At 36.2% G+C, this 20,396-nt stretch overlaps 1 protein-coding gene across 4 annotated transcripts in view; it reads left to right on the forward strand.

Annotated features, from left to right (window-relative positions):
- Positions 1-20,178, forward strand: part of FMN2 (formin 2) — a 151,603-nt gene extending 131,425 nt beyond the window's left edge. For all 4 annotated transcript variants that reach the window (XM_074537542.1, XM_074537540.1, XM_074537543.1 and 1 more), the window contains 3 exons: positions 3,191-3,340; positions 17,916-17,997; positions 19,377-20,178. In XM_074537542.1, coding sequence (XP_074393643.1) covers positions 3,191-3,340; positions 17,916-17,997; positions 19,377-19,403 — 259 coding nt within the window. In that variant the 3' untranslated portion in view covers positions 19,404-20,178. The remainder of the gene's footprint in view (positions 1-3,190; positions 3,341-17,915; positions 17,998-19,376) is intronic.
- The last annotated feature ends 218 nt before the right edge of the window (positions 20,179-20,396 follow it).

The following is a 20,396-nucleotide window of genomic DNA, read 5'->3' on the forward strand; positions in this document are numbered from 1 at the left end:
CTGCTGAAAAATGAAAAGGAAAATTTGAATGGCTTTTTCAGAGCAAAGACCAAAGATATTTAAGATATATTCTGCCTGACTGAAGTCTGAAAGGATTGTATCTAGTCTTGGGGCTATGGCAATATCATCCAAGTTTCTCTGTGTATTTAAAATGCATGTCCCCTCCTGGAATTAGCCTTAAGGTATATCTAGTTTGACATATGTAAACATTTCAGAATCAGATATTTAAAGACCATGGCAACAGAGAGGATTTATTGCTGTCCATGTTTTATTATTTGATGCATTTGGATTGGCTTTATTTGCTTTGTCTTTCAAGTGTGAAATATGCCATTTTGCCTACAAAAATGACAGCATCAAATGTATAACAAGCAGGTTTCCATATGTCTTCTAAATGAACTCTAAGATACTTTAATGCTAAAGAAGGGTAGACCTCTCTGGTTGGAAAAAACATGGCAACTGTCTTAACTGTTTGATCTGCATGTATAGAAAAAAATATTTGATTCGTGGAGATTTACACCCTGAAGTATTATTGTGTTGCAGCTGATGTCTTGTGCATTGTTACTGGGCATTAGAAAGGTGCGATGTACTAACAATGACAGCCTGCTATGCTGCTGCTGTTTCACATTTCACAGACAGCTAATTTTCCTTACCTCCCAAACTAACTGCTAGGGAGTCAAGCAACCTGTATGAGCATTTCTCTGCTTTCTATAAACCTGGTAATTATGTTACAGCTGTTAGACACAGCTGTATGAATGTGTAAGTTTGCAATGGTTATACAAGTGTTCCTCAGGGAGGTTTTCAGTCACCAGGGAAAAAACACTGGTTATCTCCTCGTGCTCTCAGAGGATAGTTGGAATAATTGAAGAGCAGTGGAAGTCTTTGCATCTGTAATAGATGTTAGTGCTCTTTATTTTTTTTTTTAAATTGAGCATTCGCTTATACAGTACGACTTTCATTTTGTTGGCTTCTTGTTTCTCGGGATGTTTTCCTGTGATAGAATTCTAGCTCATTATCTCATATATTAAAGCATTACTTGGGATGGCCATTCACTGTCAAATTCTTTTCTCATCACTGTAGTTTGCAAAATGTTTTGAATATATGTTTCCCAAAATGAGGTTTCTTATATGAAATTCTGTCTCTCTCTATTTTGTAAATTATTAATGGACTTCATTCAGAGGACTTCTTAAAAAATTAGGGATTCAGCTGACCCCTCAAGATTTCTCTCTTGTTCTTTATCTCTCACATTCCTCCAAAAATATTGTCAGCTCATTCTGAAAATTCAAATAAGCCTTTAATATGACTTCTCCACTAGCAGCAGCAAAGCTGTAAGTCTGGGGGATGAGACTGGGAGAAAAAATACTCAAAAAAAATGATAACGTTTGTAGTCTTGCAAAAAGTTGAAAATATGTGACGGAGGAAGTTTAAAACAGTGCAGCTGACTGCAGTGTCAGGGATATTCTTTTTGAGTCATTCTGTGGAATCAGAGGATAGATGATAAATACCTTTCCCAGTATAAAACTGTGGGGAAAATATAAGTAAGTAAAATTGAGTATTTTAATCAGTTTTGTTAATCGTTAATAAATCATCTGAAAAAAATACCCAAACCAAACTGACAACACAACCCAGCCAAAAAAAATAAAGGCATTTATTGGCCAAACACTTGAGTTAAAGAACAGAGGGCCATAGTAGGCTGACAGAACAGAAGAAATTACATGACTAGGTAAGGTGGCATTTGAGTACCAATGTAATGACTTTAAAAATGAAAATGTTTTCTGTATTTTTATGTGCTACATCTCTGTTGCTCAACATCTTCAGTTTGCTTCAGCAGATGGAAAAATGAATTCCAAATCAGGAGAAAAAAATGTGATGTAAAATTTGGTTGGTAAATTGATGTTAAATTTTTAAGATGTAGACTTTTTTATTCAGCAATATGATAATATATGTAGATGCTTATTTTTCAGGTTGGGCAAAACAACTGGAATATTCGGGTTTGAGAATTAGGGGGAAATTTTCTTGCAGAATTTGTGAGTGACCGTTCTGAATGGTTGAATCTTTGTATGTTATTTTCAGCATCATAATCCATGAATGAAGATATGACTTCTGAGACTAAAATTACATTTCCATCTGTTTAGCCAAAATTGGATTCTTCCCCATAATTAAAGTATTAAAACTGTGATCTATGATTCAGAGAAAATTATCACAGGAGTCAATGAATAGCAATAGATCAGTGAGCAAAGCACCTACAATTATATTTCAAGTGAGATTTTTCAATTGCATTTTTCATAAAATGAGCAATTATCCAGTGGCTTGCATGTTGAGCTTCAGATCAGGAAAACATTCTTAAATCTCCAGTATTTACAAAACATACAATGAAAAAAGAATGGAATAGTAGTTAATCAAACAATATTTTTAAAAATAATTATTCTGTACCTTCCTGTAACTGAAGGAATATTTTTTTGCTGAAATAAAATAGAAGCAGTTCAAACTCAGAAATACATTAACTTTCAGTTGCCCTCACAGTCCTCACTCAGTGTGGGAAATCTGGCCTTTGCATTTCAGGAGTAGCTTTTACTTGAGGAGTAGCTTATGTGTTTGCTGCATTAGTTTTGTTCTCGCTGTGCTCAGAAGGGATTGTCGGATTGTTCTGGTAGAGTCACAATGGGCACCTGTTTTCTAGCACAGCCCTTCCTGGGCCAAGTTTTCTGTTGCGTCATTTCTTGTTTAGTACAAAGCAGGTTTGAGTTTTAATATTTCTGTGTAGTCTCCAGCCTAAGCTATTGTGTTGTAGCACAGACCTAACAGAACTTGAAGTTTATTTACAGTCCTTGATGGGTTTTGACTCTGCGTTTTGAAAACAGCTTTAAACACAACAGGAAAGCAGCATATGGGGGAGTGTGGATATCTGGATTTTCAGGGCTGTGGACAGCGTGTTCATTTTAGCTTTTCAAATGGAAAATACTTTGGTCAAAACTAGAAACTGTGATAAATCCCAGATGCCAGCTTTACTGAAAAATCATCTTACATTGTATACCTACTTATATGTGAAGAGCTCAGAACTGGTATGTTTTTCTATTCTTTTATTTTAGATCTGCTACCAAGAATAATTAAATACTATTTCAGTGTCAAGTACAAAAATGAAATAAATATCAGTGACTACTGAAGCATTTGCTATTTCTGCTTTCTTTGACAGCTTTTTGGAAACTACAGCCTATTTCTGTATGAAACCAAAAATGGGCGAGAAGGAGGTGTCCCCACATTCTTTCTTCAGTATTTGGCATGAATTCAGTTCTGACTTCAAAGACTTCTGGAAGAAGGAAAACAAACTTATTCTTCAAGAAAGGTACATTTGTTTGTTTGTTCAAAGGCTTTTCTCAAAGAATGTTATTGGGAGCAATTGCACAGAAACCAGTCAGCCACACTTCATTAGCACACAACCCATTGAATGCCTTTTGGAGTTTTCTCAGGTTTTGTTTTTTTAACAGATCATGACACCCACCCTCACCACCCCAACCCCCCAGTCATCCTAATTTTTGAATGGAATTTTAATACCAGTTTGTGCTAAAGTTTTTTGGGTCCATTACCTGAACAGTGTTTTTGGCAGAGCATGTAACTACTATGCTATTATGAATCCAAGCAATGGAAGACTTGTTTTAGGCCTGAAAGTTAATTAAAATTTTCATTAGCATATTTAGTCATGGAAAGTCAAGGCATTAGGACATGGCATATTGTAAATATTTGTTTGACAATGCTGGGAAAAAGGAAGACGGAAGGAATAAGTCAATTAGCCCTGTGTTTAAAAAAGACTGAATCATATTGCAAATCACAATATGTGATTTGGTGATGGGGTACACAAGAGAGAGTGTGGTATAATATGGCGTAAAGAAATGAGACAGGAGCTTTGAAAATCAACCATGGTGTCTGGTCCATGTTTTAGAAGAGTTATGAAATCTCTACTCATCTGCATGCAGATAGTCCATTGTGGTCGCCCTTTGTTTGTAAAAATTATGCCAAAAATTAATCAGTTGTTTAAATAGTAATAAATGTCAGATCAGGAAAAATGAAACATATGCAAACATGTAAATTCTAAGCATTGTTGTATAATCCTACTACTGTTGGCAGCTTGAGTTGAAGCTACATCTGAGTGTAAAAATTGATGGGATTGAAGCTTTGGATTAATTAAATTATTAACATCAACCTGTTATTGGGTAATTTGACAAGAACAGGCTGTTTTTCAAGTGTACTCATCCTATGTAATTGTCACAGACATCTGACTTCTGGTTTAGAAAGTTACTGAAGACTTCCCTGAGGCGCCTCTACAGTTAATGTCGTGTGTAACATATATATTTGCTGTAACTGGGTACATTTTGGAACAAGAAGTCTCACAGTGAAAATAACTGGATTCTGCTACTATAGCAAGAGCATGGTGCAAATGTTGACACAGCACAGCAGATCTCTGGGGATCTCGTTCATATTACTGACTGTCTGAATTATTTTATGTAATTAAGTATATCTCTTGGAAACTGATTTAACTGATAGTTAAATAATACCTTTGATTTTCCTATACAGCGATTTAGCTGCCTAGTTAATACAGGTTAATTTAGCCTTGTATATTTTATAGAAAAGGATTTAAGCAAAATGTCCTTTTATTTCAAAATACTAAGCTATTTTTCTTTTTAAAAAGCAATAGATCCCCCAGAGGGTTCTCACAGGAAAATAGTTTTCTTTAAAAGACATTAACTGAATTAGCACAGAGCTTTTTCCTCCTTAAACATCTAAAGCTTAAGAGAAGAATGGGATTGAGATCCAATCATTTGACCCTCTGTGAGTGTCAGTGTATGTGTATATTAAGAAGATGTGTTGAAGCAACAGAGGAAAAAGCTGCCAGCCTGCCCCTTCTAGGGCAAGAGTGGTTGTAGCCCGAAAGGAGCTGAACATGTATCACCTACCAAATGGCTGCAGGGACAAGATGTGACAGGGAAGGGAAAGGGCAGTGAGAAGGATGTACAGTAGGGAAAGAAACTGGGAGATCCCTTGGAAGAACAGCAGGGGGACTGTTGTTCAAACTGGGGCTTGGAACTGGTGGGTTGAAGGAGGTTTTCCCAGGGGGACAGGCCGGACAGCATAACTTCAGTCCAGGAGGTCACTGAAATTAAGAATAAAAATAATACATCTTGAAAATCTACCTACAAGTAGATTTTTGGTTTGAATTTTAACTTTTACTTGCCTCATCACGTTTAAATCTTCCACTCGATTTGTTTGTTCAGATGAGACAGGGTTTAGACTTTGGGGACCTTTGATGTCTAGTTGTACTCAGCTCTCAGATCTTTGGTACGGTGCTGCTGTGTCAGGTCTGGCAAAGTGAAGCTCTCTTCATTACATTATAGGAATTAGAATGTTTTGGCCAAATTAGCAGTAAGAGTAATAGTTTTTAAAGTAAGATATATAATTTTCCTGAAAATTAAGGATCTTCTTTAGTTAAACAACTGTCTTACCAAAGCCTTTGCACAGAAAATGCCTTTTCTCCAATCATAGTTCAACCTGATATCTGAAGTTGTCTTTTAGGCTTTTTTTCTTGATTTTTGCATTTCTGTCTCTCTTAATAAAAGACAAGATGGTGTGCTATAAAGGTGTCTTGGTACTGAGAAATCAAAGAAGAAAAATCTCAATGGAAAAATACATTTTCCCAGAGGTGTAAGAATGTACATCGTGATGGTTTTTAAAATGTCGGCCTAGATCAAGATATCTGTAGGTGACAAAAATATGAAAACTGCCTATTGACACTAAAATATAAATAATTATTTCGAGAAAGTAGATTTTCCCCTTTAGGTAATGTTCTTGGAGTTTTTTCTGCTGATAAATTTGAGGAGCAGGCTAAAACATTAATGATGAGAGAAACTTTCTGTAACAGTTTGTTGGTAGCAAAATCAAGTGACAGATATGGCGAGACATTTTCAAAGACTGTGGTATGCCACCTTGGTGAGCTATTGACCAGGTTTCTGCCTCATGAAACATACTTTATTTACAATAATTATTTGTCAAATGTATAGCTTTATTCCCTTCTCTTTTTAGCTTCATCATCTTTATCAAGCTCTGGTTGCATTGGATTTTTCTAGTATATTTTTTATCCCAGTTTCCATATGGACTGCTAATGGAGGCTGTTCCTCATTTAGTAACTGCAAATATGCATCTTACTTATTCTTTTACAACAATTTTACCAAAGAATTTTCCTAGATGGTATTTCCATAGGTAGTACTATATTTTGTTAGTGATAGGTTAAGCATGTATGTTCTAACAAAAGCAGTCAGACAGTTCTTATTTTAAACACTTTTCACTTGGCGTTTCAACTTGCATATTGGTTTGCCAGGCATTTATATGCAAAAGATAAACATTGAAGTGTCAGACTTTGTATTTCCTTACGAGAAGCTGAGAAAAGAAAAATGCTGCAAAGTTAAAAACAATTAATTTTTCTGAAGTTTTCTACTGCTTTTACTGTTTTCTCTTTTACTTGAAGTAAAGCAGAACTGGAAAATACCATCTTTAGGGGAAATTATATATGATAAACTTTTAAATACAGCAGAAATAAAAAGAAAAAATGCATCTGAAAATTACAGTAAAAGCATAGGTCTGCCAAGAGGCTTTCTGAGCATTTTTTGTGGTCACACCACAGTTAAGGCTAAGTAGATCATTCCATCAGAAATTGATATTGGGTTGTTTATAAACTTTTTTTATGATATTTTGTGGAGATTGACATTTCTGATGATATATCTATCCTAAATATATATCTTTTTAAGTGAAAATTTTCAAATACTGCTTTCTGAGTAAGCAACTTAAAAAAAAATCCAAAATAAACAAGAAGCCCACCAAAGGAAAAAATAAAAGGCAGAAAAGCCCACGAGAAAAGGAGAGCCATAATCAAACTTATTGGGGCATGTTTTGAGTTTTTCCAGTTGTGATGTTGTTGTCATTGTCCTTTAAATATATTTATAATGGGTCAGTCATAGTTTATGGTTTTCATTCAGACTTTGCAAACTCTTGAAAATTTTACTGCCAGTATAGCTTGCATTTTGTGTTTAATCAGCAAGAAAGACTAGAAGAGCTGACATATTTTCCCTAATATTTTTGATGTTGCTGAAAAAGAGAGAGTATGATTTTGAACTTCACAAGCTTCCTGTTTAGCACCCTTATTATCTATATATTTATACAGCTATATATATCTATACATCTATACAGCTGCAGTAACAGCTCTGCAAGTCTCCCCTTCTTAGAAAAACTCTTAGGCAATCAGACAACCAATCTACAAATGCCTACTTTTCCCTCCTGTTTTGAAAAAAAGTGTCTTTTACGAGCTGACCTATAAATGTATCAATCTTTTTCTCATTAATCTCTTTTCTTTAGCTTCTGAGAACATTTCTTTACGTTTGTAGTTAGATGTAGTCAATCTGAAGTGTGCTATTCCAGTCTAGTACTTCTGTGAGAGCAAGTATTTTTATTTTTCTTGACATCCAGCAAAGGCCTGTAGAATTGTTGCCCAGACCCTACCATTTTCCTACTAGGAAAAGATATCCTGTCCTAAGAATGAAAGATAAAAAGACCTCATGAAGCAACATCCCAAGGGGGAAGTCTTGAAATGTTCTGAAAAATTAAAAAGTTAAGCAACTGCTGGTCCTGGAACTAAGATATAAAAATGCAGTTATTTATCAGAAAATCTCATATTGCTATGGACAACAATTATTCATCTTTAGGACTACATCTTTTCTTTATGGCCATGGAATAGACCCTGGCTTATTACAGTAGCAAAAAGCAGTGAGTCCTTTAGGAAATGTTAGGTTTCAAAGTTCCATTGCTGTCAAATGTTAGTATCATCAGGTCGCAGATACCAGTTCAGACCTCACTAGGAAAGGATCAATGATATGGCAGAAGCTTGTGTGGAGGGCTGCAGTTCCCCTTCCCTTTCTCTGGGTGCGAGTAAGGTGCTTACACTTGTTAGTCCTCTCCAACTCTGGATGTGCTTCCCTCTCTTCAGACTGCTGTTCTAGAGGGCCTGTGAAACTTGGCCAAGATTTGCCTTGTGTTAGTTGTATTTCTAGATGGGAGAGCTGGAGCAGGAAGGAGTGGGGGGCAGACAGAGGTGCCCTGTAAATGTGGGTATAAGGTACACAAAGGCCCTTGCTTTACTAACGAGTTGTGTTGCTGAGCAGAGGCTATGTCAGGGATGCCAGCAGAGGAGAGTTCATAAGCAGGATCAACACAATGGTAAAATTCTGTAAGTCCCTGATATCTTGCATCACACTAAGCCTGAGAATTTCTTTTGGCTGACTTTATTCAACCCTTTAACTCCCACGATAAATCTTTGACACATTAAAAATAATCTATAAACTCAGAAAAATGCACTCGTCTCTCAAATGCAGAAGTTGCCCATTCCCGTAAGAATAGAAGTTAAGCTGGCACCTGGTGTGTCACACTGTGTATATCTAGATGAAAGGGAGATTCCTGGCCAGCATGTCTCCACAGCTCATTGATCTCCCTCTGCAGAAAGACTGGTATGTCTCCCTACAGACTCCTCGGCAGGATGATTTAAAACTTGCTGTTGAGCAATTTAAAGTCTGGCATGGGATATCTGTACGTTGCACAGTGAGGAGCATATTGGTAAGCTGCCACTTCTGCTTGCAGAGGAGGGCATTAAATCCCATAGCACGAGCAATGTCCTCTCAGAGTAATTTAAGGGATATTTTTTTAACGCTTATAATATGAACCAGTGAGTCAGACTTGAGAGTGAGACATCGAGGGACATGGGAATAGGTACTTGCAAAGAAATGCAGAGATGGAAGAAAAGAGAAGAAAAATGTATATGGACTGCAACATGAGAAGGAAATGATGAACATGTGGAGTATGTTTAGTGGGGTTACATTTTGCTTGGCATGCTCCTGTAATGCCAACTGAAAGCTCCAAGTGTTATGTTGGTGAGTAGTCATGGACAGATAAATTTGCTGACGTCTCTTGGAAGCTTTAATCTCAATGTGTTTATTACACTCTAACCAACTGAGCTGCATGCTGGTAGGCATGGGTTTACAACTCAGTTATAATGACATTTCAAAACAGAAGACAATTTTACATGACATTCGATTGAATAATTACATGGATCTTCAGTTTTTGGGAGTATTTCAAAATTGTTAACCTGAATAGTTTTCTGATCAGAATATACTGTTATGGGCACTGAAAAATCTACTTTAAAAAGCCTAAACACACCAAAGATTCAGTAGCTAGCTGTGAGGCAGTACCTCACAAAGACACTGTTTGCTATCCAGATAAAAGAGGTTGCTTAACAGGTATGGTTTGTTTTCTTCTTCCTTGGGCATTTTTGGCAATTACTTTTTCTGTTTTTTTTTTTTTTTTAAATTAATAGATCATCATACTTTGGTTAGGGGGAGGTGAACAGAACTTTCATTTCTTAGCATTGCTTTTGAGGGAAAGGTTTGTGAGAAAAAAAGCATTTGGAGATGCATTTCTCAGTCTGGATCTTTGGTAGAAAATCCTTTTGAATACCTTAGTCTAACATTTTCAAGCAATCCTCTGTTTTGTAAGACAGGAAAAATATTTCCATTTACAGCTGTGAGCCAACTGGTGCTTACAAATATTAAACTTTAACAAAGTGAAGGATCTAGTAAAAAACTAGTTCCAAATGTGTAATATTTCCTAATTTTTGTGACTTGTGTGAGGTTGGATTCCAGAATGGCCCTCACATAAATAGCAAAGGGTTCTTCAATACTATCTATCTGGTGATGGTGTTGTACCATGCTGGCACATCATGTTGCATCCTAGTATGTGTATTTTGCATAAAAAGAAGGTAGCTAAGAATCATCATTTCATAATGGAGTTTACAGACTGTTTTCATGGCTGTAATGTCAGACTGGGTGTGATAGTCAAAGCTGTAGTGATAGGACAGGATACCATTATTTCGACCATGGGATCTTTTCAATCTCTTTTTGACCTTTTCCTGTTCACTGCCTCTTGACTAAAGAATGGCATTTGTCTATGATAAAAGCAGGGGCTGCATATTCAATAGTTACTTGTATACCGGTGAAAATAATTATATAATTAAAAAATGTAGGCAGAACTTTTGTCAGGCACTACACTTGTTATACTTGTTAGTGGTTTTATTCCCAGGCAAAAGGATCACTTTGGCATTTGAGGTGCAATAAAGCATTGTAACGCTTTACAAACAAGCAGCATTTGTCATTAAATATCAGCCCCCAAACATTTGAAATGCTCACAAAGGCTTAAAACCTTCTGTAACCCAGACTGGTCCTGAACTATCAAGGATGTGAACTTCCTTGCTCTCCAGCAGTTTGCCAAACCAGTGCATGGAGTTGGCCAAGTGGCAACATCCATTAAGTGTAAGTGCATGGCTCTGTGCGTGTCTCATGCCATCAGTATAGGGAGTAGTCTAATATCAGGGGGTTTTCTTATGTTCTTGAGAAGAACCTAAAGATGTCTGCAGTAATTTTTGAGTTCTTACCTGATGATGGATGGGCACTTTTGACCTCATGCAGCAAAGTTCAAGGTCTCTTACTTTCCCATCTTGTGCACTGAAGATCTCTTAGTGTTGTGGCTCTCCAGCTGACTTCAGGTTTTTCTGTTTTCTCTTCACTGATCCCTTTTATTCATTCATGTCTCATATTTGCTTGTACTACAATTTGGTAGCTATCAATTATCCAATGTAGTAGCCCCAACATACCCATTATAGCAACACTTCTCTCCAGGATATGTATCCTTATTCTCTTTAAGAATCGTCTTCTCCATGTAGTCTGTTTACCAAGACTTTGCTTATCCTTTTCTGCTTGGGTTTTTGCCTTCTTTTACCCCATCTGCTGCTTGAAAACATTTTACAGCTAACACCGAGTTTCACACTCCTGTTTCTTTTGCTTGCTGATTATGTTACCAGTTTTACCTCACTTCTAGTCTTCTTCCCTTTCCTTATCATTTCCTGTTAGATTTCCTAATCAAATAGCCCAAATGTAGCCAGCTTCTTTGAGAGCAACCTGGCTTTGGTTCCAAGAAAAACAGTGGAAGGTAATGACTAACTTTTCTTAGCATAATTTCAATCTTGATATGTCAAGTCTGTAGAAAAGTGATTTTCATCTTGCCCGAAGGTAGCCAGGAACAGCCTGCAATACGGGCCACTCTGAAAATTTAATGTATTTAAGTGGGGATATGTATGTTTGCATTTTATTACAAGCACAGCCACTCTTTAACAGGTCAATTCTTCTATTTCATTACGTTTTCAATGTGAAATTCTCTTGAATTTTAAAATTATAATCTTTAAATCATGTTTTGCACAGTATTCTCTTTATTTTACGTACTTATATCTGTATATCTCTTCATAGACAAGAGCAGAACCCCTAGATCATCAAGAGTATGATTGCTAGAGAGAACCAAGGGAAACTAAATACTTCTGAACTACAATACTTTCAGAATATTTTTAAGTGTTTGGTGAAGCACAGTGAGACTGTAAATGAGAGAGTCTAATTTTCATTTCAGTTGGCCTTGAAGCTTTATTTCAGGCCCATTTGACATGATTCACACTAGAAAAAAATGTTAAATGTATTCCCCAATGTCTACACTGTTGACAGAGGAGGTATCTTATTCAGGGTCCTGCTGCAGATTATTGTCTATGTTAAGTGGCCAGATTACAATGTTTTAATCTCTTTGTCTGTGGTCCTCTAGATAAAATTATGATTAATCACTGTGTCTTTCCAACAGCAACTGTCTGCCTTATGGTCCTTGAATTAACCATGCAAGGAGCTAGCAGGGATGTCAGGATAGTTTAATACATTATCTCTCCATTGGTAGGCTAAAGTTAGGTTTCATTAGTTTGTTTGAGGGGACCAGGTACATTACAGTGTACTTCTTATCTATATAAAGTCTTTGCAGTCAGTTACTGAATCATACCTGTGTCATCCCTTCAAGCCTATTGGCATGAAAGTAAAAGCTCTACATTTTTTTATTCAACTTTTATGTTGGAAACTGTAATTTTCCATTATGGGTTTTGTTTTGGTTTCTCCCTTAGCAAAAAATATCTTAAATATTTTAGTCAATGAATAAAATATAAGAACATTATCCTGGAAGAGTTCAAGGAGAGTGTTTTAAAGTTTTTTGCCCTTGAAATCTGAAAGACATTTGGCATTCGATAATTTAGTGGAGGATTTTTTATTTGTTTTTAGATGTAAAGGTACTGTTATTATTATAAACAAGTTTAACTCAATATTCAACCCAGACAAAGGTACATAAAATATTTTGGCAACACTCCTTTTATTTAACTGATAATAAGCACTTGGTAGTATAAAGAGTATTGGCCTCAGCCTTGTTTTGTGTTAAAAAATGCAGAATATCTGCAGAAAAATGTCTTTTGGGTTTCATAAACTATACTGGCAACTGTAAAAGGAATATCTGTCTGAGTTTATCGTGGAAGTTTCTGCGAGCAGCTCTGCTATCTAAGGCACAACTTTCCAGTCCTCTCACTGTGATTACATTTGTCATGTCACTGTGCTCGCTAGTGAAGTGTGAGGTGACCAAGCCTAGATGGAGCCAGTAAGAAATGAATCTGTCTGCCACAGATACTTCAGACAAAATTACTAATGTTTAATGGCAGGGAAGTGGCTACGCCTTCAATGGATTGAATGATGACAGAAAGTCTCAAAGCCTTGATAAGGTTGTGGCCAGGCTGGCTTTTGGTCTAGAAGGTAGATAAAATCATTCTGTCTTTTGGGTTTTTAAGCATGTCTGGTTTCTTTTTCCTGTGTGCATGCTGAAGTGAAACTTCCTTATTCATCTTACAGGCTGTCTTTAAACTGAATCATAATTTTTATGTGCTTGTCTCACAATAAATGTGAGGTACAAGGAGATGATAGTGCTGGAGAAAAGTTCTTATTATGATGGAAATAAGAAACTACTTATTTTGTTACAGGTGACAATTGATAGACTCAATCTTATTCAGTAGCAGATTTCAAGACTATAATTCTTAAGTTCTGTAAGTGACTAGCTATTCATTCCCTTGTAGATTTTTTGGTTTGTTTGTTTTTTTTGGTTTTTTTTAACAGATCCACTGATCGCTCAATGTTCTATGTTTCCTACATGTTTTCTTATTGCTGGGGCTATTTGGAAGTATATTCTTACTGAAACAATGGGAAACATGCTTTAGCTAAATCTATTATTTAAGGAGATTCAAGTGATGAGCGCTCTTAACAAGTATTTATAGAATCTGTCCTGGGCTTGAGTAACTCTGCTCTTCAGATTACTGCAGTGAGATTTAATCAACTCTCTGGTTGTCTAGGCTGAGAACTCTAGTTTTTATACAATTATGTGCTCACTAAGACAAAATCAAGAAAATACTTGGGAAAAGAATAAGAGGCAAAAATTGCTAAAGGTAACACAACTGATGTTATTTTTTCTGTCAAACTAATATGCTCAGTTTGAGCCAGAATTGGCATAAAATGGGACAGGGATTGATAGTAAATGAACCAAAGTTATTTTGCTGAAATAAAGTGATTTTAAGAAATGGTTGTAAAGTATGAGGTGGGGCAGTTTGAGCATCAGTTTAGCAAAGTTTAGCACACTGCAAGCTTGCAAGTCATTCCCACCACACTTATCAAGTTAAGGGTACCACCTGACTTCTCCAAGAGCATACCATGTCTTTTCCCCCTCCATCTTCCTCTGTCACTCTCAGATCATGCCTGGAAGATCTGTCCTGCTTCTGAGGATTTGGTTGCTGTTGAGAGTGCTGGCTCTGTGAGGGGAGTGAAAGCTTCTCTAACAGAAAAGTATTAGTAGTGAAGAACTAAATAGTTTAAGTAGAAACAGATTTTCTGAACAGTAAATCAATCTATCACATGCCTGCTTTGCTTAAGGGTTATAATTCTTATGAACTGGGGAACACTCACCTTCCTCAGACTTTTCTCCCCAGTGGCAGCCTATTTTGCCACAGAAGACCTGACAATTAAATACCCACCCCTTTCCTGGGAATATCTTTTTAACTGTTTTTTTCCTCTTTGAGCTCTGCATTGGCACAGTGGTAGTGTCATTTTGGACTGGAGCTTGGAAATATGTTGTTGTGTTTCTGTTGCTTCTCCTTTTGTGACTGTTGGGAGTCTTGTGCTGTTTTCTCCAAAAATCCTTTTTTCCTCCTCCCATTATTGAATTAGGTCCATTAGTTTCTTCATAAAGCTCTATTAACTCACCATAGTTGATTTAACCCACAATCAGTAGTGTTCATGCAATTTTTGCACTTTTTTGTCTTAGATTATTGTCTTGCACCTCCGTGCTAATCAGGGTCCCACCGAAGTCAGTGGGAAGTAGTGCAGGAAAAGCCTGAGCAGGAGGATTTGCTTGCCATTGTGAGAAATATGGCTTGACCCAGTAATGAGCTGACAAGAAATGTCCTTTTGCCTAAATCTTTTTAGTTTCATGGAAAGATGAAAAAAAAACCATTTGTGGCCAATAGAGAAAACCTAAGATGACAAAAACTTGCCAGTCGCAATTATTTTCCAGCTGGACTTAGACTTTTGCTCTTACATCAAATGTAACCTTTTATCTGCTTCTCCAGGTCACACAGTGTAAATGTTGCTGATGCTCCTACAAAACACATCCTTTTCTTCTTCCAGAAGGATTAAGTTATTTTAATTTTACATTTAATAAAATCTTAATTAAGCTGAATGATCAGCCTTCACAAAATATATTTGCACACTGTCAAAATTGCTAAACACAATCACTGGTTTATGATTTGGCCCTGTGGAAGGCTAATAGTTGCCTTTGCCTCTATTTCATCAGTCTGCTGGCTTTTCTTTTTTAGATATAGCTGTAGATTTATACAGTTCTCCATGCTTCCAGATTTAATATGGTCACAAACTAAACCTCCTTGAAATGAGCCTTTGGTGTGCTACCTTTACATTTCTCAGGGCATTTCTTGCTGAAGAAGCATATGTATGGGTCGCGTGGGCTTCACTGAGTCTCTGTCCAACCACTTGGAGCTTCCTGCACAGAGAGCAGGATGCGAGCCAGGAGGCTGTGGACTGTCCCAAACCCACACAGTGAGTCAGGGATATGGTTGGAACTGAGAGGTTGCTTGCTCTCAGCCTTAAGTGCATTAGGGAGTCATGCTTCTCATCTTCTGTATTTCCCTTGGTATGAATAAATATGCTCAAACTCCAAGGAATTTCATAAAGCTCCCAAAACCTTGAGGACTGCAACCATACTATTGAGACCAGCACCTCTTACATAATACTGGAAATTTGGGAAACACAACCTTAAAATTGTCACTTATCAGTCTGGAGGTTGTGGATCATTTTTTGAAGGGCTATCTCAGGGACACAGAAGTTCTGACTTCCTCCTTCACAGGGTGGCATGTTATTAACGTTTTGCACTGACAGTGACACTTAATGGGACCTGGTCTTTAGGAAAGAGCTGCATTATCAAGGGTTCCTTGCTGTGTGAGGATTTTTGTTTTGAATTAACATGAGACCCACAGGGAGCTGTGTTGTCTCGTGACCTTAGCAGGCAGTTAGGAATCCAACCTGGAAGGGAGATGTTTAGGTGGGACAAAGACTGGAGTTGAAGATTCCCTGGCATTTCCCAAGAATAACATCTAGATCAATGAGAACTGATTTGTTAAATATTTTTTTTTATGTTGCATATGCTGCCATTTGCATGTTGAGAAGTCTGAATACCTGCACATATTCCACTGCTTTGATAAAACAGTGATTTTGATAAACTCAATAGTACTTGTATAGTCCCTGTACACATACAGGGGCTTGATACTAATTTACACACATGTAAGATTTTGTTTTGTTATTTAAATTATGTCTACAGAGGGGAGCCAACTGTACTTATATTTGAAAAAGAAGAAATTATATGGTAGATTTGCTATTTTATATCTGACTTCATAAGAGTGGCTATCGATAGGTTGGAATGTGTCTGAATGTTTAGAAAAGATCATGGGAAGATCATTGTCACAGATATTTTTTCCTCCTTTGGAGAAAAGTAGACATGAAGCAGAAGAAAAATTGTTATAGAGAAAAGAAAATGTCTTTGAATATTTCTCCATTCAGCATAATTTCCATAATTTTCTGTTTGAAGCTATCACCACATTTTGGCTGCCTCTTTTATTGAATATACTTGTATACATTTTGAAGGTGAATTACTTGGCTGCTTGACATTTTTGTTCTACATTATGCTGCATTCTGTCTGATTTGCAGTCAGAGAGAAAGCATTACAGCTTGAAATAAGAGGTTTCAAAATGATTTTTCCCCCAGACCTGTGCACATGAAGGTCTCCCTACACACTAACAACATATACAAGGCCATTAAAGGAAGAGGGCAGGTTGTAGAAGTGCTGGAAAACAGCTGACATTTAAATTAATTTTGGAATGTATCAACTTGAAATTTATGAAAAGAACAAGGTGTGTCTGGTGAAGTAGAATAAAGTAGAGATGAATATGAAGGTTTTTTTTTTTTTAATGTGCTTAGCAGACTCAGTTGGAGTTTTATTTTCAAAATTTTGGCCCTTATCACACACACAAAGATATTCAAAACTAACAGTAATACAAAATTGGATTCTCAGTGTGTAGTCTCAGTGACATAACAGGCATACTAGTGGTCTGGAGATGAACTGCAAGGAACCAGCCAAGGATATATGATTTCTTAATACCATTCAACTGCTGTTTCTTTTTTCAGTCTTGGATAATGGTGAAAAGTTAGACTAAGTGCCATCTCAAGTCCATATTTTCAGCAAGATCAAGCCAACATAAGATTTGCATTTTTGTTTTCTACTTTCCTATTTATAAAATAAATATCATCATCATCTCTTACTAAAAAAATTAAAGATCTCACATGATTTAATGTTCTCTTATCGAAAGTGTTTATCTAAGTCTTTGCAGCTCAGAGAATTCATAACAAAAATCTGTATTATCAGTGTTCCAGAAATCATGTGTGTTTACAAGGTTGATATATAAAATGAGTGAAAATTGTAAAGAAACATTTTACAGTGTGACATTGAACTCATCAGCTGGATTCTGGCAGGCTCCCAGTCTGAGTCTAGTCCTCTGCCTTTCACAGTTTGTTTTCTAACTGCATGATGAAAAAAGACATTTCTCTCACCAAAAATGTGGTGGCCTTTCACAAGGTCCTAATTTGGTACTGTTTGCCATGTCAGGGAGCACTAAGTAGACCCTTGCTTTTAGAACCTCCTCCTCTCTTTAAATCCAGGCAGCCAAAGTGCATTCCTCCCCAGTGGTCACGTAAGCCTTAAGGTTCCTCAGCTTTGGAATTAAAGAGATGCGTGCAGTCACATGCATCACCTTGGGTTAAACATCATGTTCCATAGACATTTTCCTTTTTTTGTTTTTGTTTTTTAAAGTTTGAGAGTAAAGACTGGAAATTTAGGTTAAGCTATTTTGCCATTTTAAATACAAACAAAAATGGGAGGGGAACATAGCTTGGTGACAAACTTTGTTTAAACTGTAATTGAAGTACTGAGGGTTGGCATAGATGAAGAAGTATTTTAAACAGTGAAAAAAGAAAAGTAATTTTCTTAGCAATATGTGCATGAATGCTCTCAAATGTAAGCTTCATATCATCCAGTGTATTTTAAACCCTCATACATTTGAATCTTCAGCTGCAGTAAGTACTGATTGCTTTTGTAACTAGAATTGATTATTCAATTGGTTATGCCTGTCTGTGTAAGTGCCGGGTATGGCTACAGCAGCGCTGGAGTGCAAGAAATATTTTGTGGAGCATGCTAACGAATACATGGAGAATAAAGTTAACCACTTGTGTCCTCAGGCCTTAACTTGTAAGTTTTATACTGCATTGTCTTTGTAAATGTTGTTGGTGTACAGGAGTATTTATAGATTTTTCTCTCTTCAGAGTCAAAGAAGCAGAGGAAGTGTGCAGGCAGAAAAAGGGGAAGTCGCTGTACAATATTAGACCAAAACATGACTCTGGAATCGTAAGTAAAATTTGTAGCAGTGCTTCTGTTTATATCACTTGTTTCATCTTTTTCTCTTTGCATTTTATAGGTAGGTTATTCTTGATCTATTTTGTTGGATTGGTTTTTTGTTTTTTTTTTTTTTTCTTTAGCATTTAATATTTTTCTTAAAGGTGTTAAATTAACAAATTTGAAATATGCCTATGAATATTACTCCACAAAATAGGTGTAGCATAAGCAAGAGCAGTTTATTATTGCCCCACTGTGCCAATTTGTGTTCTTCCCAGTCTTGGTGCAGAATGCACATAGAAGGCAGAAAGGCAATTTTGGTCTTCCAGCTTATTCTGTTTGTATTCATTCTCTTTTCTACAGATACAGCATGAAAGGAAGAATTTTGATAGTTACACATTTTTCAAGCTGGATCACTGTATCAAATACAGTGTTTTCTGATCCACTGATACGGATTTGTTTGGAATAGAAACACTAGAAAAAGATAATACTGAGCTTTCACCATTCTTTTGAAAACAAATAACTTCAGTGATAATAGAAGAGTAATTCTGGTCATTTAATGAAACTTTTCCCCTATGATTGCCTAACCGTTGTAAGGATCATGACTGATTTTACAGAAAAATTATTCTGGTACCTCACATTTACCTCATAACTGTAGAAACTGGCCATCATTTTTGTTTGAAAAATATTAGAAGATTTTTTTCATGTGTCTGTGTCCTCTGCTCCCCACCACCCCAAGACATGACTTAATTCTTTCATGCTTTGTAGTCATAGCTGTGTAGTTATATAATCTGTGACACATCTTGTAAATGAAGCATGAGGTAATTTGCTGTATTCCAACTAATATAATTTGATACAGGAAGCAATAATATTGCATTTATTGTTAGTTATTTTGAATGTTTAGAGAGAGTTGATTGTAGCTAGTGCCACAAGAAATGTAAATTGATTGCTAGCTTGATAAGGAGTTATAAACTACATTTTATCAATTTTACTTAAAAACAGATCAACATTTTATTTAAAAAAAACCCCCAAATTAACATTTTTTGGGAGTTCTCCATCTAACTTACATACTGCTCTATATGAAGACATTGAGAGATTTCTTTTAAGAAATAACTATTTGTTTAATGATCATTCTTATTTGCACTGAAACAGGGACCTTCAGTATTAGTGAAAATTTGATGAGTGAACAGGAAAGTAAACAAAAATATTTCACAAGCAGTGCATAGCTGTAGTCTACTTCAGTTCTAGCTTCAAAGTTTGTGAAGTCAGTGCTACAGTAAATATAATCTAGCATTTGCCTATGTATTTCTTATGCTTTACATATTTGTGTAAGTTGGCTTTGTGTACACTGAAATTTTGTTCTTATTTTTAAATTTTCTTTTATTTTTCAGAAAGCAAAGATAAGTATGAAAATCTGAGAGAAGAAATTCAAAAGCCATTGTTACCTGGTTACCAAAATTCAACATGCCTGTGGGTGGGGAGTGAGAGGGAAGGAAACTACATCATCCTGATCATTTGCTTCGTTGACCTTTTAAAATTTGTGTTTTGTTCTCTAGTTTTCCACCAACTGATGTGTTATTGTGCATTCATTCACAAATGTAATCACTTTATTGGAGTGCCCAGAAATAGACTAGGTATGGACTTGAAACACCTTCCCTGTACTCTGTATCTCCTTTGCCACTCAAAAATGGTATTTTGTAAAGTGTATGGTATATTACAAATAGGACAAGTCAGCATGCATAAAAAGTGGTATCTGCATCAGTTCTGAACATGCTGAAAATTGCATTAAGTTGAACTTCATAAGAATGCTACTTGGTACAGTAAAACATTTCCATTCCTACTGGCAACATCTGACAAATACTTCATGGCACTGCACTTAGTTTAGGGAAAGAAATGTTACTCCTAGTGAATTGTTTGTATCCGTTTCATGTTGGCATTTGTAGTTTGTATTTTGAATTGTTAAGTGCTGTTTATACAGTATAATCAATGCTTTCCCAACTTGTTTGGTTGCCCTCCATGGCTAAATATTTGTGGAACAAGATGTTTACTGTAACTATGTTTAAAAATCGATAAGGCAGCATACTTTTACTTCATCTTCTGCCAGATAGTGAATGCCAGGTGGTATGGGGGTCAGAAATCCAGCACTAAAAAAGAAAAAAAAAAGCAAAAAAAAAAGCAGAAAAATACAGAAAAGCACAGAAGTATGATAGAGAGTATGAGAGATTTGGCTATTATAGTTTGTTAATATATAAAGCAGCTAATACTTTTACATGAACTTTAGAAGGTATAGTATAGTTTTAACTGCTGATCACTTAAGTCAGGCTTTTGGCCACATGTACATGACTTCCCTTCTGGAATTAGCTTTACAGTTAATTTAAAACTCCTTTAGAGAGCTATTAAAAGATGCACAT

The sequence above is a fragment of the Zonotrichia albicollis genome, chromosome 3, assembly GCF_047830755.1.
Source record: "Zonotrichia albicollis isolate bZonAlb1 chromosome 3, bZonAlb1.hap1, whole genome shotgun sequence".
Classification (NCBI taxonomy): Eukaryota; Metazoa; Chordata; class Aves; order Passeriformes; family Passerellidae; genus Zonotrichia; species Zonotrichia albicollis.